Source organism: Nannobrachium achirus (assembly GCF_963921795.1).
Source record: "Nannobrachium achirus genome assembly, chromosome: 10".
Taxonomy (NCBI): Eukaryota; Metazoa; Chordata; class Actinopteri; order Myctophiformes; family Myctophidae; genus Nannobrachium; species Nannobrachium achirus.
This window is the reverse complement of record NC_137819.1, coordinates 30,207,915-30,235,856: the sequence shown is the minus strand read 5'-3', so window position 1 is coordinate 30,235,856 and position 27,942 is coordinate 30,207,915. Positions and strand designations below refer to the sequence as shown.

Sequence of the window (27,942 nt, the reverse complement as noted above, 5' to 3'; positions counted from 1 at the left end):
CAATTTGCATTCTTTTTAATTAGCCTGTGGTGGCTACTCTGGGTTGGAATGCTCTTCTGCGGTAGCTGCTTTCTTTTCTTCATCTGTGCTATGAGCGTTAAGACAAGCCGTTTGTCACAGATGTACAATGCCCCTTATGGAGCAATGGCTGATTCTCAGGACAACAGTGCTTGATTGAGTGGGCTGCTAGTATGGCTGTTGCTTTGTATTGTATTATTATGCGTTTCTTATTATGATCTGCAATTGTCTGGAATTTCAGCTGCCGATCAAATGTCTTCAAATGTTGTCAGATATGTGATAATAACTGTTACACTGTGGTTTGTAGTAGGGTGGTCCTTGTAGCTTCAAAACAGGAAGTGAAACTTCTCGATATGTCAACAGCCGTTACCAGTTTGTCTCACTTTCTAAAAATGGGTTGTATTTAGCAAACTTTACATGGTTATCATCTACTCATGGAGTAGAGAGGGGTTTTTGCCATGCATACTGGGTATTTTACTGCAGTTATCTTATCTTTGTTGTCATGTGCTCACATTCTTTATGGTTATCATACAACAGTATATTTGGAATAGTTTATACTGCTACTGTACTGCTAATACTTTTCTTATTGCTGTTCCCCTGTGTAAAGGGTGCCCTTGAAAATGAAAGTGTATCTTGTGCTCTTTTTTTATGAATAAAGAAGACACCCAGGGGTCGGACCATTGGCTGCACCACCAATACATTCTCATTTTTGAACTTGACATTGCCTATGACCTTTCTATCAGCCCAAAACTTAACGGGCATTAGTAATATTTTCACATTTAGGGTGCTCGGGTGGCACAGTGGTAAAGTGCCTGCCCACCAGGTTTTGGGTTTGAATCCACCATGGTGCATCCGGCTTTGTCGAATGTCTACACAAACACAATTGGCCCGTGTTCGGGCAAGGGAAGCCGGGGTGGGCGGGAAGTAGTCTGGGATCACTTCACTTTTCGGGTTTGTAACCGGTCTGGAGCGGAAACCACAAAACGTCATGTTGTAGTACTCAAGGACTACAATTTGGGCGGAACTATCCACCGGAAACAGTTTTAACCCAAAATAATTCCCCTGCGCTCAAGGACATACTTTTATGGCCTACCTAATAAACTCCTCGATGCGGAGTAGTTTTGCTTTTGAAAAATTAGTTTGGTATATGCATGTTTTAGTCCAACTTTTAGCGACCGGCAAAACCACACTAGGCTACTCGAGCATTTTAATAGGGATTGGGGAAACAAACGGTGGGAACCAAATCAAAGCGATACCATCATTATTTCGGCTGTTTGGTGCTGCAGAGATTTTGACTCCCCGAATCGAGCCGAAATAAATTCGGCTCTATAAGTGGAGTATGCATCGGCCCTAAGTCGGCGTATAGGAGGGGCTCCTCACTGGCAGGATACAACAGCGACAATACAATACAGATGTGTGTTGGGAGGAACGAATTGGCACAACTAAATTGGGGAGAAAAAGGGGTATAAATGAATAAATACATATAGAATCCACCCATTTGTTGCCAATTTTGAAGTTGATTTTGATAGTGCATCATATGATCATATGATGCAAAATGCATCACTACTAGTCATGCTGAAATTCTCAAATATCTCAAAACCCAGATTGAACACAAAAAATAACTCGTGTCCCAAACAACAATAAAATAAGATCTGGTTGTCCCGGCCAGAGGTGAAGTGGGCCTTTAAGGAACCCATGCCAGCATTCAGACATAGTGAGACGGTAATAGGTGGTGTTGGTGTACAAATTAAGTTAACATAACATTACATAACATATCATCTGTAGGATCAGACCCTTCTTCACCCAGGAATCAGCCCAGCTCCTCATCCAGACATCAGTCATATCAAAACTTGACTACTGTAACTCTCTCCTCAGTGTGAGAATCTGGGTTTGAATAATTCTCTCTTTTTCCTTGGTTTCTCATTCTCATCACGATGAATGTGAATAACTGACTGTATTGTGACAGTGAACAATATAAGCATTAAGTGATATAGGCCTACTGATAAAAAGTGTTTTTGCTAAAAGGTAACCTAATGCTAAAGCACTATATTCTGATAGTAAAAATTGTTATAGTGTTTGTTCAGTAACAGGTCTGTCTCTCCAGCTCATTCACAAACACAAAATACATTTTCAAGTAGTACTAGGTGACACAATTTCAACCACTTTTTCCATTTGTTCCATTTCCAAATTTGTCTGCTCATTTCTGAGTTCTCTATCCTGATTGGATAACATTTGTATCTTGACCTGTGAAAGTGCATTTTCAGTTTAATAAAGAGCTGGAGAGATTGGGAGACTCCTATCACTAAAAAAAAGAATAAACAACCTAGCAATGAGTACTATCAGAATACTTATTTTAAACGAGAAAATAAAAAATAAAAAAACAATAATAGAGAAAGAGAAAATCACTTACAGATTCAGGCATTAGTCAAAATGCCTATATATGAGAGGGTCCTTCCGAGTTGTTGTCGCAGAAGGGATGACGCTTTTATTACACCACTAGTTTGTAGTTTCGCCAGTCAGCTAAGCTTCTCTTGTCCAACAAACACAGATATGTTCTAAATGCGAGAATTACAATGAATAAACGAGTCATGCTACCGATGCACGTATTTTAATATATGGTCTTGTACGTGTAGCTAACCGTTTAAACGTGTATTTGAGCTGTGGTGGTCTTGGACGAACATGTGGAGCTCCAGCCGCCGTGTCCTTCAGGAGCTCGTAACGCATCCTTCCCTCGTCAAGTCCTTCTCTGTCACATCATGCAGGGTGAGAGCCTTTTATGATGCTATTATATGAACGCGAGTGTCAAGCTAAGTAGTGTACACTGTACATAAGTCATATTGGTGCAAACTATGCACGCCAGGCTAGCCACCACAGCCCAGCTGAGATCTGTGATATGTCAAGATCACTGTCTACCACCTGAAGTAGGAGTTCTCAAACTTTCTCATGTCAAAGACCCCCAAATTGACACTTATCAGCCCACGGACCCCCATTTGAAAAGTAGTATTACCAACCATTTTAATTTCAAGGACCAGTTTGACATGCATTAGGCTACGGATCCCCACCCATTTAATGGCATTTTTATCTCTGAGACCCCAATTTTTTATTGTAAAATCAATGTTAATTTAACTCAGAGAGTCTGAGTCATAGCGTCCATTTGGTTCCTAACTATCATTTAGCTGGGGACCCCCGAGCTAGGTCAGTGAGAACTCGCTGACGCTCTGGACCAGAGCTAGGTCAGTGAGAACTCGCTGACACTCTGGACCAGAGCTAGGGACCCCCTGGACCTCACTTTGAGAACCAGTGACCTAAAGTAAACCCTCAAAATTTTGTAAACTGGACCTGGCTTCACTCTTTACTTGAAAAGCTTTTTTCCATCAACACAAAAATCTCTGAGCCGAGTGCTGACCTACAAGCTGACGACATGTTGTGAGCTTTTAGATCTGCTATTGCTTGGTAGATGATGAATACATTTTCCATCATGGAATAGAAGCTCCAAAGTGGCTGTCCTGTCAGACAACCAAAGAATTGCAATCTCTTGGTGGTAAACTCCAAAGTGTTAACGTACACGATCAGTGTTACAAGGAATGACCAAACATGGAGGATTTTACTGAGTAGGGTGATTGTAGCACAGTGTAATTGCATTGCTTTTTCATATCAACTTTATATCTGTGTGTGTTTGAAAATTTTTGGGCCCTTGTTTTTTCACAGAATACAGTTATTGTAGAACGGTGGTGGCAGGTCCCATTGGCCAAAGAAGGGAGTCCGGCAACTTCGAGGTTGTACCCTCGAAGACACCGGATTTATAAATTGGTCGAGGACACCCAACATAGACCACCAGAGAAGATGGAGCTTATTCTGACTCAGACTGTGCCCAGTGAGTATGCTCAATGCTTTTTTTTTTTCTCTTTTTTACAAATCATGCTAGGCAGGCTTTGTCACAAATTCAAGCATTAAAATGCTCATCGTGGAAATCTATTAGGATTTGTAATTATCTGACTTGCCACAGAAAGCTAAAGGGAATTTTATTATGAACATCCAAATCCTCTCTCCAAAGTAAAAAGATGATGAGGTAGCTCCTTTCGGAAACTCTCCCTCCACTATACTGTAGCTCCGAGATGAGGTTCCTGTGTCAGCTGCCCAGATGAGATTTCTCTGGCTAATGTTTGCCAAGCTTACATGATTCTTATCTTTACCCAACATTGTATCCAAAAAGTAAATGTCGCCTCTATCAGCGTCTCTCAGATGTATAATTTTTGAGTGGTGGAGAAAATCTAAGCGATGGGTTGAAACAAGCGTTTAAATCGCTGTTTTACACAACATTAGTTGCCAGTCACACATGTGCATTACTGCTTCTGTAAAATTGCATTGGGAAAAACTGGCCACAGGCTGACTAAAACAGCGATTTAAACAATTGTTTCAACCCATCGCTTAGATTTTCTCCACCGTTTGTGTATGTTAATGTGTATTTGACGCTATCAAACTTTTGTATTATGTTCTGCATTATTACAGTGGTGGAATATTATTCCCCGAATATCAATATATATCAATATATAATAAACGCTTATTAATTGATTCATTTAGGCTATTATCAAGTGTTAGCCTCATTAGGATATGTGTGCTTTCCCCCCCTTTGTTTATCAACAGAGCTCGGTGGACGAGGTGACACTGTGTTGGTGAAAAAGTCTGTTGGCCGAAATAAGCTGTTGGCCCAAGGCCTTGCAGTATATCCATCACCAGAGAACAAACTTATGTTTGCTGAGGAGATGAGAGTGAGTGTTCATTTGTTTCCTCTGAGTGTCATATGCCAGTAATTTCACTGGGCTCAGAGTTGTCTCGCTGCTCTCCTGACTGGATTACTTGTCTTAATCCACAGCTTCTGCGTGAGGGGACACTAGAGGAAAGAATGCAAACACGCACCGGACAAATGGTGAGCATTTGTACACATAAGATATTTAACCACTATTCCTTGCATCAAAACATTCTGTCAGTGCTTTAGTCATATGGATCAAAGCATTTGAGAGCACCAGCAGTTTGTCATCTTGCCTCATGTGTTTTTCCAGACAGTGGAGTTCCTTAAACGCTCATCGCTGAAGATTGATTCAATACCCCCCATGGTTGATTTTGAGCTCACCAAAGAAATAGTTTGCAGACAGTTTTTGAGGAAGGTATGAATGTGTTCTTGGTTTTAATGCGTCTCTCTCTCTCTCTCTCTCACACACACACACACACACACACACACACACACACACACACACACACACACACACACACACACACACACACACACACACACACACACACACACACATATTGTATTTACTAGAATTTCAAAATATGAAATGAATGTTCTATCAAATAAGAGCCTTTTATAGTCTTCCTATAGTCTTCTTGGCTTGCCTATTAATTCAATAAAACCTTTCCTTAGCTGGGCGTTGTTGTGCCCCTTCATGCATTGAGACTTCCAGATGAACCAATCAAGGAGTTAGGAGATTACTGGTGTGAAGTTACGGTAAGATTGAAGAAGTATACGTTACAATAATATAAACAATATATTATGTATTCTGTATACTATACATTATGTCCAACCTTTATTTGCCCTGGCTGAGGTGGTGAATTATAAACGGGGGTTGTCTACTCTTGTGCTGATTGGTCAGCTGTTTATCTTCCCAGGCTAATGAATCGGCTTCCTGAGGAAAAAATATGGTAGCTGACCAATCAGAGAAAGCTACATTCATTATCACATAAATATGAAACGTACAGCATGCACCTCCACTCTGGTGATCAGGTGCAGGACAAATGGAACCAGCATACATATTCATTTTCACATACAATACAGCTGGTTGCAGCCTTAACCCATTCAGGCCGGGAACACATTTTGCTGTTTGGGAGGGGCTTACAGTACATGTACAGTATGTAGCAACATATTTGTTTTGTAGGCTAATTTCTGATTTAGCCCTATTCTATAGGTTAGGCCTAAATGGGTTGTTAATAGGCAGTGTGATTATTTTACTTCAAGCCTCCTCAACAGGATAATGGTGTCTAAGTATAAAGTGTGTGTGTTTATAAAACTCCATTTGACTAAATCTGTAGCATGCAGCGCTATTGTTTTCTCTGCTTTGAGAAAAGGTTTAGTTAACCCTGGATTATATACAAAATTACCCATAGCCCCAAGCAGTAGGTGGCTTTCTGCTGAGATGATTAATTGTCATGTCATTTCTTGCAGGTCAATGGAATGGATGCAGTGCGTGTCCCCTTGTCCCTGATGCCGTATAAAATCAGGAGACAAGAGATGCAGCCAGAAGTGGTGTCAACTGCAGAGGCAGCCATTTCAGAAGCAGAGGAAGTCTTGGTGAAGACAGTTCCTGGAGTGTTGGTGGACAGCGCTGCTGAAGCTGTGGAAGAAGTAGAAACTCCACTTGCTGAGGCTTCAGTCACAGAGGCCTCGGCTGCCCCACCTGCTGGAGCTGTAGAAACGCCACTTGCTGAGGCTTCAGTCACAGAGGCCTCGGCTGCCCCACCTGCTGGAGCTGTAGAAACACCACTTGCTGAGGCTTCAGTCACACCAGAGGCCTCCGCTGCCCCACCTGCTGAAGCTTTAGAAACGCCACTTGCTGAGGCTTCAGTCATGCCAGAGGCCTCCGCTGCCCCACCTGCTGAAGCTTTAGAAACGCCACTTGCTGAGGCTTCAGTCACACCAGAGGCCTCCGCTGCCCCACCTGCTGAAGCTGTAGAAACGCCACTTGCTGAGGCTTCAGTCATGCCAGAGGCCTCCGCTGCCCCACCTGCTGAAGCTTTAGAAACGCCACTTGCTGAGGCTTCAGTCATGCCAGAGGCCTCCGCTGCCCCACCTGCTGAAGCTGTAGAAACGCCACTTGCTGAGGCTTCAGTCACGCCAGAGGCCTCTGCTGCCCCACCTGCTGAAGCTGTGCAAGAAGCTGCAGCTTCTCTTGAAACTCCAAGTGTTGAGGCTTCAGTCACATCAGAGGCCTCGGCTGCTCCTCCCGAGGTTTCGGTTACTGCCGAGACGGCTATTGACCAACCAATTCCCCCCACTGAAACCCCTAAAAAGTGAAGGACTAAAATGCACTTCCATGGAATTGCAAGAGACTTTGTAATGTGTATGTTCTCCCTGTATTGTTGCCTCCAAAACTATCAGCCTAAATAATTAAATAAAAAACAATAAAAAAGAAAACTCTGCCTGATTTTCCTGGAATTTTCACATGATACTGTATACTGTAAGTAAGCTTTAAGTAATGTGAACATAGTTTAATGTTGTAGTACAAAATCTTCTTGAAGAATAACTTGTGGTATATGCTTTTTTTCTTTCTTTAATGTAATCTAACACCATTTGATTTAAAAATTAAACTACTGTAGGAGTAAGAGAAAGACGTACAGCCATGAAAGGAAATGTTTTATTCATCAATTTTGACTTCACAACACATAAGAAAAGCATAGCGTAAAGTAAACAAACGTGTTTCCAAAGTATCTCCCATCAGATTGAATAAAGCACTGATGTGGGATCTCTTTGCCTCATACGTTTCAGCAACTTGTGTTCAAACCCTACTTCAGGTCATTTTTGTAATGTTACACTGACTTCAAGAAGGTATTGATAACATCACCTAACCAAGGATTCATGTTGCTATACATGTTATTAGATTGTACTGATGTGATGTTTGCCTAGGACTAGGTCTCTTTATTAAAACAGCAGTTTTCACTTGATCTACTGTACCGTAATAGAACTGTTAAGAAAATGTTGCATGATAAAAGGTTGCTTCCTCAAGAACCCTGACTTTAGAAATACTGTATATTGCTACAGCCTTTAGTTATTACAATCAGTATAAACTCAGTGATCTTACTAATATATTTTAAAAAGAGAAATGGGGGGAGAAATTAGAAATGGGGGGGAAGGGGGTTCTGATTCATTTTGTGATTTAAATTTCAGCAGCCAGTGAAAAGGATGTAGAGTATTTTGTGGTAAAGTGATTTTACAGCTTCACCCAACTGATTACTGCTCAGGGCATATATACTGTATGAGAACAAGGGCAAATACATTTCAAATATTACTAGAGTATAAACTCAATTTTAGTCACGTAGCCCTTAGATAAACAAACTGAAAAGGTCTGACTGTGACCCGTCAGCATCACCATACTGCCAAATTATCTTTAGATTCTCTCCCAACTTAACCCCCAAACATGGTCTCTAGCATCTTAATGGGGCTGCAGCTGTGGGACGGTTTGATGTGCACCGCTTTGGTGCAATGTGAAATAAATGGCAAAACGGAGTGTTCAAACCAAACCCCTTTGCTCTCTCACCACTGAGGTTTTACAGGGTCACTCACATCTGCAGTGGGGTTAACCCCTACAGTATGTGATAAATTCAGACAGGGCGTTATTTCTTTCCCTTTGTATCTAATTTTAAAGCCAAATTTATATTTCATCGTATGACAGTGTGGCCAGAAATAGTTGATTTACAAGCTTACATCATGAGCTGGTAGATTTTGGCGTACAACTGAATATAAATTAAGCATAAAACATTGTTTCCTCATAGCAGGGGTAACATGACTGCGTGCAGTAGAAGTCTGGTTCATCCATCTACAATGCTCCCTTGCATATCCTATTCACCTTCACAGTGTGCTACTTTTAAAGCTAATACGAGTAATGACGTGGGTCGACAAACTACTGCTTAAACAAAGGACCAAAGCTTGAATAGAATACTTGTCATTGACAAGCCATTTAAAAGTTGGTATGCTAGATGGGACAATATAAAACAAGATGCTATTTTGCACCCACGCTCCCTTTAAAAGAGAAAGCACAAATCTACACTGCTCCGTAGCTGGAAAGAATGGCAGTGTTTATACCACATTGCACAGTTCCTAATATTGTATCTCAAAATAGTCTTTTTGAGTAAAATAAAAAACAATCCCTCTAACTCGCAGCAGGTATTTTGAATCGTCTGGCTCATCAAAGAACAACTGCCTACAATAGAAGTATTTTTTTAAAACAATAATTTCCCATTCACATTAACAGTGGGCTAAACGTCACAGGAAAGTAAATTAGTTTCTTCCCTTACCAATTGTGTACTAATGGCAACCAAGCCAGGGTATTGAAAGTAGCCATAATTGGGGTTTAAGAGACAGCCATGGAACCATAACCAGTATGCATGCTGATTGCTGAATACTGCTAGTAAACAAAAACATAATACCTTTTCCTGATAAATAGATGGATCTTTCGCCTTAACGTATTCTAAGACCTGAGTGATTATGAAATACTTTGTTTCCCAGTAATAGCCATCCAAACAGCAGAGTTAATTTCCTGATAATACCTCATGAATTAGTATAATAGGAGTATTTTTATGTTTGATGTTTAACCGTGAAGCATAAAACTAGTTGAATTTAACTTCAATTATGTAACATTACAATTGCTGCATGAATCTCTGTGATAATTAGTTCAGAATCAAACTTTGTTCTTAGAGGATGCTCAGGCCTCAGAAAAATATTTAGTTTTTTATATAATTAAAATGTTTTGGGAAAATATTTCCAATTACCTTAAGAGGGACTGATATTAACATAATTTCCGACTAGCAGGGTGTAACCACTTACACCCTGCCTATATACTGTACGTAATTGACCGGAGTCCCCCAGGGCTCTATACTAGGCCCCTCCTGTTTTCGCTCTACTCCAAATATCTTGGCTCACAAGAGCTTGTAGATCTGCCATTTCCGTCAAATGTTCACCATCAGAATAGGGATGCTAGGGTTTAAGACAAGTGGTTGAAGATTTGCTTTACCCTGTTAAGCAGGACTTTTATTATAGGAAATGTATTCAATTTTGTCCAAGGAAGCATTTGTAGAGTAGCTGTGTAGCAGCTTCAAGGATTACATCCAGGATTTCTGTACAAGAGACACACAGAAACAGCAAAAGAAACTACTGACTAGCAATGCCTTAACTCTGATTTAAGATGAACAAAAAAGGGTGAACAACAACAGGAAAAGTAATATTGAAATTGGTTGTCTTTCTCCCCAAACCAAGGTAACAGGATGTGTTCTGTGGATGGTGAACTATGGAAAGTTCTATTCTAATTTCTGGTGTGGGGTTCTGCATGCCACCAACTGCCCACATTACAGCTTTTAGAAGCCATATTTGGCCTGTGTTTGCCGGCGGGTTAGTTTGTTATCTGCCCAGTTGTTCTTCAATTCCAGTTCACGCTCCTTTGCCTAGAAGTGAGGGAAGAGGATTCGAGTGGTAAGAGGTGGTCAAACCTTCTGCAGATGATGCAAACAACGCTAACCAAATAAAAGAATGCTTGAATTACGTTTTTGGCATTAGACTTGCTATCCATTAGGTCATGAGCCACCATTCATAGAGGGAATGATAAGTGTCTAGCATCCCTGCCCAGAGCAATAAAATAAATATAAAGTCAGGAATCATTGCAGCAGTTCAACACTCACCTGGTGAATGAGATATGTGATCTGATGTTTACGTCGCTGTTGCCCTGTGGGTTGTTCTCCTTTTTTCTACAGGAAAAAAAAAAAAGATGTTACAGTATAGTTTCTGTTTATTGTGTGTGGCAGCCATTTATTGTAGCTCTTTAGCTCTACTTGAAAAGCACATTTTTTTTAGCACATGCACATGGTTAGAATTAGTTTGTATTATGGTATATGGACGCAGTGATGGTCTATAATAGCAACCCATGTTACCTTGCTGAAGGACTTGCGTTCCTGCTTCTCCTCCGTCATGCTCTTTGTCATCCACTGCTGGTTGCCACTCAGCTGGTCATCTCCTTTGATCTCCAGGAACTTCACCTCCTCTTTGCCCCTGTTCCGTTTCCCCTGCAGCCTCATGAACTGTAAGATAGAGATGCAAGCTCATCTTCAATCATCTCACATGAGGTTTCCAAAGTATGTTCATACAGTATGAACCAAAACTATAGACAATTTAGTCAAAGAGATATGCAACCCACCGCTTCTTCATCGAACATGCCAGAGGAGGCCGGCTCTTCTCCATCAGCATTAGGATCCTGGTAGTATGGCTCGTTATAGTATCCCTGTTCAGTAAAACGACATTATTTGAAACTTACTGTAAGTGTATCCTAAAGTGTATACTATCAAGTTAAATCACTAATCTCTTGCAGTGGTCCGTCAAAGTATTGGTATTGAACACCTTTTATGCAACCCAAATGTAATTACTTATGGTTACCTGCGAGTATGCTTCCGGTCCTCCTGCAGTCTGCTGGTAGCCCCACGTCCCACTAGTGGGTCCCTCCTGGTTCCCCCCAAAGTCAAGAGGAGCATTGGCCTGGCCACTGTCAGGTCCTGGTACAAGAGGGAGGAGAGAAGCAGGGGCTGCTGGCTCGGAATCTAGACTGGGGACCACAGCAGGGAGAGACTGGGAGCTGTCACCTAAGGAGAAGTAGTTCTCTGGGGCCACATCATCGTCATTGTCCTGATCATCAGTGGCTATCTGCCTAGCTAGCTGAAGGGCAGCAGACTTGGCTGCAGCTTTGATGGCAGACGGGGATGCACTAGAGCCGAGATGACTCTGAGCAGGTGTTGCATGCTTGGGTCCTTTGGACTCTATGCGCTTGGTGAGTGTGTGTGGAACCAGTGGTCTGTTGATCTCCTTCACGGTCATATTTTTGGGCTGTGGTAGAAGAGATGACAGGCCTGTACCTGGGCCCTGAAAAATACAAGAGAACAGTTAGGATGAAACAGAGAGTAGTAATTTTTCATATGAATTCCATCCTGATTGGCTAAGATTGGCATCTTAAGTTTGCAGGAGATGAGTAGCTCATTTATTACAAAATTACTCAAACCACAATGAATCGCAGTGAAACTTTGCATGCACATTTCCACTACGCAGAGGAAGAATGCCATCCTTTTCACATTGGCATATTATAGTGCCAACAAGCAGGCTGACTTTTGCTAACTTTGCTGGCCTAAAATAATCTACCTGACCTGGGTGAGACCTGTACTCCGAAGAGCACTTTTTCTAGTTCCTTTACTTTTCTACCTCATTATTTTTAAGTAATGGGACACTAGATGAGTGGGAAATACATATAGAAAAGGACTTGAGTAACTAAATCTAGGCTGGATCCAATGGAAGATACTCTTACCTGAGGTTGTAATTTCTTCTTCACAGGCTCATCATCATCGTCTGACTAATGACAACAAGGCAAAGAAATTCACATGTTATATAGCTATGAGCAAAACACTGCGATTATGAGTATTTATTGAGTAAACACTTGTTTGATATAACAACAACTCAAGAAAGACTTACATCAGCTCTCTGGATTTGTGGTATCGTGATTTTGACAGGCTCTGTTCGCTTCTTCGGCTTAGGTAAATTGAGTAACCCTCTATTGGATGGCTGAGACTCTGAGCCATCGTTTGACTTAGTGTCCCTTAGTGACACAATAGATTTGGTCTCCTTCGTGGGTCCCTCGTTCCTTGGAGTAGTATTCGAAGCTGCACTTTTAGGAGCAGGCAGCATTGAAAAGAGTCCTCCACTCCGTTTGCTGCTCTCCTGAACCACGGAGCCCGTTGTTTCCTCAGGTTCACTCTCGTCACTGCTTCCATAAGCTACTAAAGCCATGTCTGCTGTTGCTACTGATGGAGCACTTAGAGAGGGAAGACTGGAAATCTCTGGAAATTGTTACCCCCGCGACCCGATTCCTGATAAGCGGTTGACGGTGGATAGACTTTAAGAACCAACCCGGTTTAAGTCAAAAGCAGTACTTGCTCGCGTTCGATTGCCTTTTGTGACGAGGTGACTCAGGTGACTTAAAAATCGACGTTGCAAATCGTGTTTTTGCTTTTCAAGCCACTCCAGAAGCAGGGGATGATGACCAACTTCGGAGCTGCTCCAACTAGGCCCCACTAAACTACCAGGCTTTTCTTATCGACCCGATTAATTTCGTATCACCTGGACGATGCATATTAGAACAGCACCATTTCATGCAACAGGTCCACTTCGCTAACGCAAAAATAGGCGTTGTGCAAGACGCGAGAGAGCATGGAAGTGGTGGTAGAAGAGCCCAGATCTCACCAAAACAAACAGTACTAGCTTCCCATCAAACATAATGTTTGGAGCGGGCCAAAACAGCAGATCTACAAGCTCACAACGCCTAGCACTGCAATGCGTTGAGAGCTTGTAGATCGGCTGTTTTGGAGCGGGCACGTCCTGCGCACTCCTCTGCGCAGCCTCTTCTTCTTCTTCGTGTTTAATGGAGCTTGACAAACAACGTGCGACGCACGTTAGCGCCACCCACTGACTGACAAGCACGCATGTATAAATTTACATTCCATTTTTATCAGTCTCCAATCCAGTGTGGTTCCCAAACAGTTGGTCAGGACCCATTGTGGGTCACGGACCAATTTTTATGGGTCACGACTTGAGTAAAAATCCCATTTTCTTTTCCTGCATTGAAATAAAATAAACATTTCAAAATATTTGTTTTTAAAACAATATTTTTATTACATTCATGTTATGCATCTTAAAACAAACAAATCTAAGAAATTCCATAATTAAAAAAATAATAATTATATATAATAAATAGATAATCGGCTGCTCCAATCTTCCTACATTTCTCTCGCCTTAATTTTATATCCATCCAGGGTAGGAATTTCATGGAGGCTGTTTCCCCTCAGTTGGGCCTTGTGCCCCTCAAACCAATGGCATGACCTGCCCCAGCTGACTGTACCACTTTCTCCTCTGTCTCTCTCTGGTCAGTATACAATAGACACCGGTGTCTCTTTCTTGTCATGTAGACACCAGTGTTTTTTGTTTGTTTTTTGGTGTGTGTTGAGATTCTGAAATCTTAACTCCCCCGAGTCCCCATCTTTAAACCAATCCAGTGACTTTGTTTGGTGCAGGGCTGGGCATGGATCAGATTCTAAATACCATCATTTATCTATTTCACAATCACTGCAGATTAGTTTATCCTCCCTAACCCTTAAATTCAACAAATTATTTCAATGGACTAAAATCTTGTTTTATTTCATGGCCTTCCTGCCCTGGCATTTGGCCTTTGTGCCCTCAAAAAATGGACAACACCAAAGGCCAAGTGGCCTTGCCCCTAAAATGAGGAAATTCCAGGCCTGTATAGGCCTATCCATCTGAAAAACTAGTGTTCTTTTATATATTTTTGTCACTGAAGCTCACTGATAAAGGCTTGAAGTAAACACAAGGATAACCAGGCCCGGATTTATATGACATGAGGCCCCTGGGCAAGGGGAAATAAAGAGGCCCCCATGCGCGCGCAAAAATTCCACCTCCGGTCCACCTGACCACACCGTGACCTCACCTTCGGACCGGCCCGTGCATAATCTGACTGTGTATCCTCATTGGCTCATTGGGATGGTCTAAAGCGGATACAGAATTGGAGTTTGCATGCATGTGTGTAGCCTATGTGTGTGGAAAGTACCGGATACATAGAGTGGGCGGGCTTTAGACTGCACTAAGCTTTCAGAGCAGCTACATGCAATAATAAAACTCTCAATAATAAAACAAAATGTACTGTAACTAAACACAAATATCACTTTATTTGGATTGCAATACTTTAAAATGTCATCATTACATTTACTCATTCAGGGTCTTTTCAAAATGGCTTCCAAGTTCCACAACGCCTACCTCTCCTTAGACTTCCATGTAATTCATAGTGCACGGATCATGCACGGCCATGCCTAGATCATGCACCACGTGTGTCCACACTGTTCACAGCTTTCAAACAAAAAAATCCGAATGGAAATCCGTTCAGGCATTCATGAGCTAGCAGCCATTATGTTTTCTTGAAATGTAAACAAACATGGCTGCCATGTTTGTTGGTATGGGGGTTAAACATGGAATTTCGCGATTGTGATCATGCCTACTACATTTTTGGGGGTCCAAAAAATATTTTTTGAAAAAAAAAAAAAAAAACTTTTTTTTGAGGCCCCCCTCCCCTGAGGCCCCTGGGCTCGTGCCCACCCTAGCCCAATGGTAAGTCCGGCCCTGAGGATAACATTTACAAGTAGGCTACTTTCTTGCATGCTGCTTACATTGCAATAACATTTGCTGTATGCACCCCCTTCCATCAAAACATCTGCTCTATCCAAATACACAATATAAAACACAAATACAAATACATAAATATTAGAAAAAATATATGCTATAATATTTTGTATTTGTCAAATAGGAAAATGAATGGGGGGTTTTCCCCTCAAACGAATCCCTCCTCCAGCAGGGGGCGCTTAATCTGCGACCGTGCGGTGGAGACAGTGTTGGGGGTGCGACTATCGAGAGGGAAGCGGGTTTACATTTTCAAACCATAACACCTCGAGGAGGAGGGAAGCCTGTGGATCGATCGGAGATTAAAAGAAAACAGACTTATTTTCGGCGTAAAGACAATTATCATACGAAACAATCTATAATACCTGAGCGCTTTATATATTGACCCTGCTCCTTCATGGTCCCTGCCTTCCAAAACATCCGCGTAAAAGTCGCGCAGCAGCTCTCCGTTGCAGCTCTGCCTCTGCGTGGTTCCATTTGAGGATATAACAAACTGAAGCTTTTTTTGCGTGTTTATTCAAGAGAGAGGGGTTTTCCTGCCGTAAAAAGCACCCAAACGTTGCTTCCGATCTGACTTCTGTTGATTGATATATACACACACATACACACACACGCCATTCATTCAAAAAGAAACATGCCGAGGACGAACAGGCAAAGAGAGTACAAACCTGGGGATCTGGTGTTTGCTAAAATGAAGGGATATCCACACTGGCCTTCGAGGGTGAGTAACCGACGTTTACCCGCCTCATTGTGATCCATACTGTCACCACGATCCATATGTTTACTAGTACTCTTTAACGTCTATATTTAGGCCCGCGGTTAGCTCGTGTTAGCCTAGCTGAGCTACGTTAGTTACGTACAGTGGTGGGGGGAAAGTACTCACTTTTTTTACGTAAGTAAAAGTATCAAATACTTCAATGTAGAAATAAAATGTTTTACAAGTAAAAGTCCGGAATTCAAAATGTACTCGAGTAAAAGTATGAAAGTGTTGTTGGCATAAAAATATAGGCTACTTAAAGCAGCCAAAAGTAAAAGTAGCCTACAAAAAAATGTTTGAAAATACCCGATCTACAAGCGCACAGTGAGCTTGTAGATCGGCTCACAGTGAGCTTGTTGTAGATCTATTTTCAAATAACCTAGGTAAAATATGGCTGAACTGGTTAATTTGTAATATTTAATATCTGCAAAGTAGTAGGCTAACTAAAGTTTCAGATAATCGTAGTGGAGTAAAAGTAGGCTACACCATTTGGATCCGAGATGTGTAGTAAATTGGAAATACTCTCGTACAAATACCTCAAAAGTTTACCTAAATAAAGTACTTAGGTAAATGTACTTACCGTAGTTACTTAATACTCCACTGGTTACGTACGTCAGACAGACAATTTCAGTTGGATGATTCATTTTCAGAAAATAGTCCCTCAGCTTCCAGAACTAACGGACATGGTGACAATTGTTTCAATCAAATATATTTTACTTATTGGCCCAAATAAACATATTAAGTGAAACTCGTTTAAAGTTCATGTTTGATAATGATAATGATGCAACACGCAAATTAAATGAACATTGAAGTTCTAACGGTTATCCAACGTGCCTAGTACTGCCTACTGAGCCACGTTGTTTTGTTCAACAGTTAACAGTTAAACTGTTATCACAACCATCTCTGGGTGCAAATGTAACGGCTCCACTTGGTTACATTTGTACCCTCAGGGTCACATTTAGGATACTTTGAAGCTTTAAAACGACGGATCCAGATCATAGAGTTATAATATTAAGATCCAGATGGACATGGTTACATTATTTAGTACACTATCAGTTACAAATCGATACTTTGAAACATTGAAATGTTTCGATTGTGTCTTGATTTGGTGGCTTTGTAACTAAACCTAAAATATGTGTTTGAGACTCAACACGTCCAGCTGTCATAATTCTTACCTTTTATTAGGTAGTTGTTGTTTGTAATTTATTAATATATTATTATAATCCAAAGGAATATTGAAAAAATCAATTGCATCATTCACATGGGAAGAAGGTGAGGGGCATAATCTGTTGCACAATACATACAACAACAATGCATTGTCTAACTTTCTTTCATAAGTAACACCTTCCAAACCACAGTCACACATCCTTTCAGTGTTCCTCTGTAATTCATTTATCACTGCTTGTGTGCTAGCCTCTGGTGTGCCACCAGCAATGTGAAAGTGAAATACATAGCAAGCTAAAATGATCTGAAACGCAGTGCTGTAATTGTTTAGATACCATTATGTTATGATGTAGACAGTTGTGGCAGTCTACACAACACACAAGAATGCTCTGGTTCATACAATTACTGAGGGGAAAAAACTGCTTCCATATCTGCTATACATAGATGTAAATTTAAAGTAATTTTTAAGGTAAATGTACTTGAATATTACCAGTTAATCTGACCAGAAAATGGGAAAACACAAGACCTATTCTCATAATGTCGGTACTGATTGCTCTTTGAAGACTACACTCCCTCCTTTCCTAATCATATCAGACAGACTCATATGTTGACAAAGCGGCTCTATCAGTGAATGTCAAATGGTCCCATTGGCTGGAGGCCTTGTGACATGCAAACTGACACTATGCTAGCTAGCTAGGGGAAAACCGTGACTTTATGTTTCAGATTTATGTATCATTAAACTTGGCAATTAATTCATAATGCCTTATTTGGTCAGTTCCACTTTGCCCTTTGTCTCCACACATCAGTGGAAGTTTAATATAACCATAACAGAACACTGTACGACACATCTCCCCCATCCTCACAGAGGCCATTACATACCATTTGATATATTATAATGGTACAGAATAATGACCAAAACAGACAATGGTAGAAAGGATAGTACCCTACTGTATACGTACAGTATACTTGTTTCTTACTGTTCACTCTCTGTCATGTACATTTATTGCACAATGGTTGCAATGTTCTGAATGACTTCCTTCCTTGCTTTACATCAACTCGTGTGTGTATGTGTGTGCGCGCAGCGTGTGTACAGTATATTTCTATTTATTTCATTATGACATTTGCTAAGTTGCCTGTTTATTCACAGATTGACGAGTTACCTGAAGGGGCAGTGAAGTCCCCATCTAACAAGTATCAAGTGTTCTTCTTTGGAACACATGAGACGTGAGTAAAATGGTGTTTTGTGACCAATTTCCATAACGGCTGCAGCGTAACTCCTGTCAGGTGCTGACATTGTGGTTTAGGCCAGTTCTACCCCCACTTGACACTTAAAATGTACTGATGATGATTACTTGAACAGTTGAAGCTACTGTAACTTTCCTCTTCTACCCCGGATTGAAACCTGGTTTCCTGTGCTGGATTTTTAAATCTGTGAAACAGATTACTTACTTTCCTGTGTGTGAGTGCACTACCTTTACGCAACTTTTTGCCCATTGGCTGTCTCGGTGTCACATGGTCAGTGACGTCATTACGTGCGCATCCCGCGTCTTAGACGCGTTCACGTTGCCTAGAGACGCATTCACGTCATTGTCCTGGAGTCCACGTTAAAATAATTTACCACGTCGCGAAAAAATATATATTTTAAAAAGTCCACAGACGCCACCATTGTTCATGGGTGAAGGCATGCTACTTTACCCTGCGTTAACACAAATGAAATCCGCGTAGAAAGTCTTAAAACAGACGATAGAACTAACAGTGTGTGTTTTGAATCCATTTTGTGCGACCGTACATGGTCACAGAATTCAATGGGTGCCTGAGTTTTAGCGTAGCACCGGGCCGCTCTCTGACCATAGTGGCACAGCATGTCAGGTGATACACCAAAAAGGGTTCCCCCACAGAACGTGTTCCCCCACAGGCGCTGAAACGTGACGTCTTTACACTGCAGCTGCTACGTTTAGCTACATGCTAAAGCTACTGCCGTTTCTGGCTGCTCTTCTGAGGCAGAGTGAGGCTGGCAGAGGGTCATAAACTCATTAAGTCATAAAAAGACGTCTGATTTTCAAAGCGGAGAAACTAATTATCTGTGATTTACAACAGCCGTTTTCCCGAGCGCTCCACGTTCTCATAGTATTACGTCTCTCCCACAGAGTGGTCTCTCCATACACAGTGGTGAGAAAAGTATACTCAAATGTTTTACTTAAGTAAAAGTATCTATACTTAGGGTGACCAGACGTCCCGTTTTACCCGGGACTGTCCCGTTTTCAAGCTGCGTGTCCCAGTGTCCTGACAAATATCTCTAAAACACTAATATGTCCCGGTTTTCAACATTCACTGCAAGATTGTTCCGATATTCGCCAGAATTAAAATAATAGTAGCTGTTTTCAGTGGTTGCATAGACATTCATCATGTTCTTTTCATGAAAACATGCTCACCAACCACTCAGAAAACATAAACAAATTCATTGCGTGTCTGAATTCAACACTGAGGCTGTTTGTCAATCACTCACTGCCTGTTTGCAACCCTGCGGTGTGTGTGTGCGCGTGCACGAACGTTAGAGAATGGGCACGCACGTGCACGGTAACGTGCGCATTGCTTTTAAGGTCCCGGTTTTAAGCAACAGTGGTTTGCGTCCCGGTTTGAGTGGCTGAAAATATGGTCACCCTATCTATACTGCAAGTAAAAGTCCGGAATTCAAAATGTAGACCTACTTGAGTAAAAGTATAGGCTACACTTAGGACTAAAAGTAAAAGTACTCATTATGCACAATTATTCTGTATCATGTTACCAAATAATATCCTTTGAAAATAGCCATGGCTGAAGTGGTTATGTAGGCTATACTTTTCAAAGTAACTAGTAAAGTTTTCAAATAATTGTAGTGGAATAAGTACAATATTTGCCTCTGAGATGTAGTGGAGTAGAAGTAAAAGTAATGAAAATTGGAAATACTCCAGTAAAGTAAAAGTACCTTAAATTGTACTTATAAGTACAGTACTTGAGAAAATTACCTTTTTATTACCCCAAGAAAAAAGAAAAAAAATACCATTATTGCACCAAAGTAATCAACAAGCTAAAACTATACTATCAAAAATGTCCAAACATTAGCCTAATTGTAAAATAATATAAGATAGAGGCAAACATTTTATAAATAGCCGATCTAAAAGCTCACAATGCAAAAAATAAATAAAATGGGGACCCAAATTATACCAAGGCTATTTGAAAATAGCCGATCTACAAGCTCACAACGCATTGCGGTGCGACGCGTTGTGAGCTTGTAGATCTGCTATTTTCATACATTTTGTACTTTTACTTTTGGTACTTTAAGTACATTTGGATACCAATACTTTTGTACTTTTACTCAAGTACATTTGTAATTCTGGACTTTTACTTGTAACAGAGTGATTCTACATTGCAGAATTGATACTTTTACTTAATTATAAAAATGTAGGTACTTTTTCCACCACTGTGTAAACGTTTGTGTTCTAATAAAGCTTCTTTGAATTGAAGATTGAATTGAAGATTGCTCCCCATGTGGCGGAGTACACAATAATGGTAAATAAAGTAGCTTACTCTAAAATAATCCATCCATCCATCCATCCATCTTCAACCGCTTATCCAGCATCGGGTCACTGGGGTAACAGTTCCAACTGAGATTTCTAGAGTTCCTTAATAATAATAATTAAAATAAACAATACTAATGATTATAATTGCGACCGTAAGGTCGCAGTTACTATGAAAACCTCCACCGCCTGTCTGTCCGTCAGTCTGTCTGTCTGTCACGTCACATCACACTTTTTTGCCCCTATCCATGTGAAATTTTCCACACACAATCCTTGTCTGCCAATCCACAACCTCCACCCTTCCAGGGACCCCCGCAGCTCCAGGGACCCCCGCCAAATTTTTAAAAACACATTTTTGAATACTGCTCCTGCAGTTTTTGCCCTAAAATCACACAATTCGTTACACAGTATGTCTACACTTATCTCATCGACATGGATCTGTCCCATATAGCGCCACCATCAGGTCGATTTTTTAACACATTTTTGGACCTAAACTTTTTTTTTTCTAATTTTTTTTTTTCAAACAAAAAAAAAAAAAAAATGTTTTCAAACTTTTTTTAACACTAAAACGAGCACACAGATTTTATATTGACTGTGTCAATTCTTGTTTTTTTACCATTGCGCCAATAGAGCCTGCCTGCTTGCTCAGGGGATAGATTGAATCTTGACCATCAGGTAAAAATTTGTGTCAGATCCTGTGTAGGTGAGACATGACCTTTGACACGATCTAATGTCTCTATCCACGAGTTTCCTACGCCCCATAGTGCATTGCGCAAACGTCTGCATCGATCTTCCGCCGCCGATTTACAAGCTCACAACGGGTTGCATCTGCGACGCGACGTGAGCTTGTATGTCTGCTGTTAAACCCGGAAGTTTGGTCCTGATAGTCTCCAGTAAACTCCCGCGGAAACTTGTGGATAGGGTGTGCCAAATGTAGTTCTAAGAGCAGCCATTTCTTGGGTGAACACAGCCTTACACAGGTGTTCTGATTAGACTATAACATTAGTTCTATGCAATCAAACAATTGAAACACCTGTGTTTTTACCCAAGAAATGGCCGCTAAGGACTACAATGACATAGCCGCTGGCACACACTATAGAGACAAATTACAACCACCCCAATTGTATAAGTTCTATTTTATTTTAATTTAATATATTCTACCATACAGATTGGATTAAATCAAAACATGTTTTACATAGTGCTGCTTTAAGGCACTATATATATTAGTATTTTTTATCATAATAAAATAATATTTAAATATACACTAGGTGGGATTGGCGAAAGGGCCTTTCTGTGGAGTTTGTGAGGGTAGGTACCCTCACAAAAAAACATGCAGTAATCCTGGTCTCTAATACTGCCTCCCCCTGGTCAGCCGGGGCGCCTGTTCGAGGGGAAAGGAACTTGTTGGAATATCATGTTCCTTCCACGTGATGTGTCCTACCAGGGAAACTCCCCCTGTTAGGTGATAAGCAGCTTGCTCACTCTTGATGCATTGAAGGAAACATTGAAGTTCGGGCTCTCCCCAGGTTGGTAAAGGTAGAGCAGCGCCCAGGATTACAGCTTAGGCTGGCCCGCACTGCGGGAAAAATGGGTTACAAAATCGTGGGATAAGATAAAATAAAATGTTTCTTGGCACAAGATAAGTTTTGTTTATGTAAATGGTATAGTGAATGAGTTTGCATATCAAAGACAAATGAAGAACTTGGATGCAGGTTGACAACTATAACATTGTCTTCTTCTTAGGGCATTCTTGGGGGCCAAGGACTTGTTCCCCTATGACGAATGTAAGGAGAAGTTTGGAAAACCCACCAAGAGGAAAGGCTTCAGTGAGGGGCTCTGGGAAATTGAGAACAATCCAACAGTAACACATGAAGCCTATGTGGTGCGTCTGACATTTTAACATGTTTTATCAATAATATTTGCCTTTGCAGTCTTTCAGAAAAGTAGAAATGTCTTAATCAGTTGAACCCTATCATCCCCATCCTGTCATGATAGGCAAATATTAGTGCAAAAGTATATAAATAGCAGAACATGTAGATCGTCATTTTTCGCCAATGAGAATTGGCTTATTAGAGGGAACGGCCTACAGGCCCATGAGGGACTCCAGACAATTCTATGTATTTAAAAAATAGTTAAGAACATAAATGTGCAGGAGTTCTCTCTTCCTGCTTTTTTTAATTCAACCTTTTACACTTTAAAAACATGATCATACATGTTGAAACTATATTTTGGCTTTAATATCCAACATTCACATTTCTCTCTTAGGCAGAAGAGAAGAAGAATGAGACAGAAGCGGCAGGTGAGACAGAAAGTGCAGAGAAAGAAGACGCAGACCCCAGCAGTGATGAGGATGAAGGAGCGCTGGTCATCGATGAGAAGAATGAGAGGGGTGGGGCTAAACGAAAAGCAGGGGAATCTACAGAGGTGATTATTATTAATTTGCAATTTTCAGTTTAACAATATAATTTGTATCATATAAAGTACTGTTTTGGGTTGTGGGAGATTTCAATTGTGTCGCCAAAACATTTCTTTGCAAATATTTTTTAAGTGCATCCAGCCTGTCCTACTGATATTAATTCCTAAAAATTCAATTCATAGGATTCTTGTGCCGGTTCAACCATTGTCAACCTGATATCCCTATTTTGGTCTTTCTGTTTTTCAGAAAACATACATCAGGATTTAGAAAGCGTTTTTTAGAGTCGGCCTCAGGTCTAAATTACTTACGAAATCTGAAAATAAAGCTTTTAACAGGAAAATGCTCTGTTTATGTACGTTAGATGGCTGGAGCTATATTTGGGCAATAACATATAATGGCAGTATGATTCTGTAAATTACTGTTGAGGTTTTCTGCCCAGTGTTTGAGACATCACAGAATGAGGTTCTCTCACTAATTCTCTCACTCTGGGACTTTGGGCTCAAACACTGGGCAGGCATCTCCAAAACGGCTGAAGGACACCGATGGGGAGGGAGACTCAAAAGCAGACAACAACAAGTCTAACAAAGAGGTGAAGCTCAATGATGTGGCGGGCCCCAAGGCCACTGCTCCATCTACGCTGAACCAATCAAAGCCAGAGGCGCAGGAGAAACCACCTGCTGGGGACCGGCTAACAGAAGACAAGGTATGACTCTTAATGGAGTTTGTTTTATTTTTCTTGTGGAACTTGAAATATAAAAAAGGATCATTTGGGTCTTCAATATTTTCAGGCCAAGGACCCCTTAGCAGAGAGAGAGATGAAGCAGGGACCCCCACTACGTATTGTATAAATTTGCGATGGAGATTCTCATCGATTTCATTGATAGATTCTTTAACCACTTAAAATCTTAAATCGTCGATATTATAGTAAACTTGACCTTTCACTCTGTATTCTTTTTTACCTCTACACCAAACCTATTTGACAAAAATAGCTGATCTACAAGCTCTGAGAGCTTTTAGTTCTGCTATTTTTGGCTAAAGTTCTCCTCAGAGTATAGGGATGCGAGGGTTCAAATTGTTAATTTAAAATAATTATCCTATCACACAAGGATTTGGTGCCCCCCCTGTAGTAACTCTGAGGACCCCCTAGGGGTCCCGGACCCTTGACAATAATATATTACATTGTTTTGAAGGTGTATTTAAAAAAAATCCAAAGTAGGTATATTTTTGGAAATTGGTTTTGGATAATCATGTCTGTGTTCACTTTTTCACCTCTTTTAGGTCTTGACAGACAGTGCTTAAAACCAACTCTCAGAAGAAACCCCAGAGCCATCAGCTCTTCTCTCTGGAATTGGAAGCAACAAACAGTAAGCTGCAGGAGGCTAGATTTCTGCTGTTTAAACAAATACTTTTACAACCTAAATGTTTGTATTGAGAGATAAAAACAAGTTTTCATTTGCTATTTTTGGGATGTTATATATCCCAGAATTTAAAAGTTTGCTAATCAGATTTCAAACAATTGAAATGAGCACTTTAAGGCTCGTTTATAAATGGGAATTTGTTCTGTGTATATATTTTTTATTTCAAAGTGCAATTACATAATTACAGTCTGGGCGCTAGGTGTCAAATTCATTTCTGGTCAGACGGAATGCACGCTGAATTCTTATAATAACGAAAAGAAAAAAAACTACCGTAAACAAAAAGAAAGAAGTTTGATGGGTTGGGGGATTCACGTAATATGTACCCATTAGGCCATACAAATTGAATTATATGTTTAACAAAATGTTTGTTTTAGACAAGTGAGGCTGGGTGCCCTGGTGGCTCAATCTGTTACTGCACATCCACGTAATTTTCGTCTCGGTTTTGAATCTGAATCAAAACCAGTGTTGCATGTTAGCCCCCTCACTTCCTGCCTTAAAATAATCCTTTTTCTTTTTTGTGAGGCATATGAGAAGCCCCCCCCCACCCCACCCATTATGAAAAACAACAACAAGCAAACAAACACTTGGGCCTCTTCAAAAGTCCTTGTCAGCAAACATCTGCTGAACCATTGACTGCATCACCTTTGTCCCGAGATTGGCCTGGAAATTATAGAGACACAGGCATCTTTGAACCAAAGAATATTCCCTGATTATTCTGCAGGGAATGCATACAAAATATAAAACTGGGATATGAGACAGTGACACTGGGCACTGTTAAACATTGTTTTTTAATTTGTGTGGCCCTAAATACTTAAGTTGACAGTATATTGGTTTTGAAAATAGGAGATCCCACTGAATGTTGTATTAATGGTTTATAAAATAACAAATCTGCAGGCTCTCAGCTCTTAAATATGCACACATGTATGACAGTTTTGGTTTGACCCCTCCTCTGTTTTCTCCAGCCTGATCTCAAAACAGGTGATTTATTTTGATATATACGATGAGTCGCACTTTCGAAGCTGTTTCGCCTCATTAAGCCTTGTCTAGTTTACTGTAGGATATTAATATGCTTGAGAGCTTTTGTTGCTTATTTCATTGCATGCTTCATAGATAATGACCAAATTATGCCATTAGTATTTCACTAGATCCCATTAATTACTTACTTGGCTTTTGAATGTCTTGAATATGTAAGCCCCAATTGAGGAAACGATAGTATGACGTAAACAAAAGATATAAAAAAAAAACGTTGTGATTTGTCCCTCTGTACTTTCCAGATTAACTTAGTTTGATGATGATGTGCATTATTAAAAAAAATAAAACTAAAAAACATTCCTGAGTGTTTGTGTCTATGCTGGGTCCCTAAATAAAATAGTAAAGAAATTACATATAGGGGGATGCTGTTCAGTTAATTTGCTGATATGGTTTTGGCTAATCCATTTTGAATCCACTTTGTATTAATTTGGGCCGTCTTCAGATTTTTCATTTGGCTCATAATGCTGACATTGCTAGCTACTGATAGCTAGAAGTAGGGGGGAATTTAAATAACCATTAATTGCACACAGCAGTCAATAGTACCAAAGTATGTTTATTTTATTCTAAAGTGTGTTTCTCACAAGTAACACAGTAAGTTTGAAGTCAGCTGGCAATGCCTAGCATTTGCTGGGCCAAATCTCTGAGACTGGTTGTAATTTCTCTATCAAACACACTTAACTGGAATATTATTTTGTTTAGATGGTCTCCTGGTTTTGACTGTGAATCCAAATTGTGGATCCAAAGTGTGAGTAAATGTTTAATTTGACATGTTGAATACGTATATTTAATTTATCTTAAGAGTCTTGATTATGGTGTGGTTTATTTGTTTCTTTTGAGGTGGTATTGAATCTTCAAATGTGTTGACATGTATGGTGTTCTTTTGGTGTCATTTGTATGTTATTGATTGTTTTGACAGCCCTTCACCCTGTAATTATTCATTATTAATAGGGGAAAATCACTTCTTGAAACTGAAATGACCCTGAATGTTTTGCTCACAGTTAGTTTGCTATCCATGTGCAGACATTCTGTAGTGTCTACTTCAAGACCCTTATGCCACTACCAAATCCCACTGATTCATAATAAAAATGGACAGTGCTCAATTCTGCCACATAAATTCCCATGGTGTTTTATCTTGTAATCCTTGGTTTAGCTTGCCTTCATCTCACATTTACAAACTGTCACTCGGCTTAATCTATGCTGCTCAATTTTATCATTGTAGTCGCTAGTTAGTTAATAATTCATTAATAAACGTTGATTACAAAAATACTCCACCTACTTGTGTAATCTTTTGTGATGTCTTGGGAAGTTGTGAGATTTTTTTCTCTGATCTTTTGAGGAGTGTGTGCAGGTCAAGTAAGTCTCCCAAACAAGATACATAAAACCACAAGAGCAATTTGAATCAAATTTAAATTTTACTGTATTGGTAAAAACATGTTGAATATTCAATCAGATATTTATATCCAACATTGCACACACATTCCTTGGCTGCCAAACCACAACCTCCACCCCTCATTTCTCACATGGCCCTCTTCTAGCGCCACCATTAGGCCGATTCTTGCAAAGCAAATCGGTACCCAGTATGTCTACTCTAGACTCATGTCATCAACATGGATCTGTCCCATTTAGCGCCACCATCAGGCCGATTTCTTTTTACACTGCTCCTACAGATTTTGCCCTAAAATCACGCAAAGCGGTACACAGTATGTCTAGAGTATTTAATTCAAATGCTGAGTCGTAAACTACAGTATATCCATATGCATACCTTATGGGTCTTAAAGCTGTACATACTAAATTAATTGTAAACTACCTTGACATTTAGGTAGATTTGGTGCTGGTCCCGTTTGTATTTGACATTTTTATTTATCAGTCGTTTGCCACATCTGATTTTCCCATTTCTCCTCCAGTTTTTCTCTTCTTATTTTCTATTTATTCTCAAGTATGGTGAACTCTTTTAAGTACAGTATTTGTCTCCTCACTCATTCGATCAGGCGTAGCTATTACAGCTGAACAAGTAAAGGACTATTATACTATATTATATTTGAGGGTGGGTTTTTGGCAGCTCATTTATATTCTACAGGGGAATTATCGAGAAGATAATACAGACAGATTGTACTGGTAGGTAGGTGAACAACAGATATTTTGCTGTATTGATTTCTCGATTTGCAGTGGCAGTGGGTGCATCATCTGTTCCACAAGATTAATGACTGCATCCTAACTAATTGCTAAGTTGCACTTTTTCCTTTTTTTGTTAGTTGCAACTACACATGCCCTGTGGGTAAGGTCACTATAAATATCCTCAAGGCTTGTCACGAAACTTGATGTTTTGGACCCTACTACTATGTAAGAAAACCACCAAACTAACCGCCCATTCTAAATTCAGTTTAGCTATCTTGCTTTTCCCCTGACATTGACCCGGTCATGTGGTTTTGGTTTCTCAATTTTCCAATACTTCCAATGCTTGGATTTATAGCTCCATAACACTGTACATAGGAATGTGTATCATGATTTGTTTGTTACCTTGTGTTTGTGGTATTTGT

The 27,942-nt window shown here is 40.3% G+C and overlaps 3 protein-coding genes across 3 annotated transcripts; 2 read left to right on the top strand and 1 right to left on the bottom strand.

The window, feature by feature from the left end:
• Positions 1-2,535: 2,535 nt before the first annotated feature.
• Positions 2,536-7,090, top strand: LOC308292951 (uncharacterized protein; the record flags this gene model as incomplete). Its single annotated transcript, XM_080735376.1, has 7 exons — positions 2,536-2,781; positions 3,727-3,892; positions 4,663-4,787; positions 4,892-4,945; positions 5,079-5,183; positions 5,444-5,527; positions 6,242-7,090. Exons 1-7 carry the CDS (start codon positions 2,698-2,700, stop codon positions 7,088-7,090), a joined length of 1,467 nt encoding a protein of 488 aa, XP_080591502.1. The 5' UTR covers positions 2,536-2,697.
• A 443-nt stretch (positions 7,091-7,533) lies between these two features.
• Positions 7,534-13,078, bottom strand: prcc (proline rich mitotic checkpoint control factor). Its single transcript, XM_080734552.1, has 7 exons — positions 12,293-13,078; positions 12,129-12,173; positions 11,213-11,692; positions 10,977-11,060; positions 10,714-10,860; positions 10,465-10,530; positions 7,534-10,230 (listed from the first exon to the last, which is right to left on the bottom strand). The coding sequence occupies exons 1-7, from the start codon at positions 12,605-12,607 to the stop codon at positions 10,144-10,146; spliced, it is 1,224 nt and encodes a 407-aa protein (XP_080590678.1). The 5' UTR covers positions 12,608-13,078; the 3' UTR covers positions 7,534-10,143.
• Positions 13,079-15,272: 2,194 nt separating this feature from the next.
• On the top strand, positions 15,273-24,691 carry LOC308293382 (hepatoma-derived growth factor-like). Its single transcript, XM_080735867.1, has 6 exons — positions 15,273-15,782; positions 18,130-18,206; positions 22,283-22,421; positions 22,805-22,963; positions 23,470-23,658; positions 24,234-24,691. Exons 1-6 carry the CDS (start codon positions 15,696-15,698, stop codon positions 24,252-24,254), a joined length of 672 nt encoding a protein of 223 aa, XP_080591993.1. The 5' UTR covers positions 15,273-15,695; the 3' UTR covers positions 24,255-24,691.
• The last annotated feature ends 3,251 nt before the right edge of the window (positions 24,692-27,942 follow it).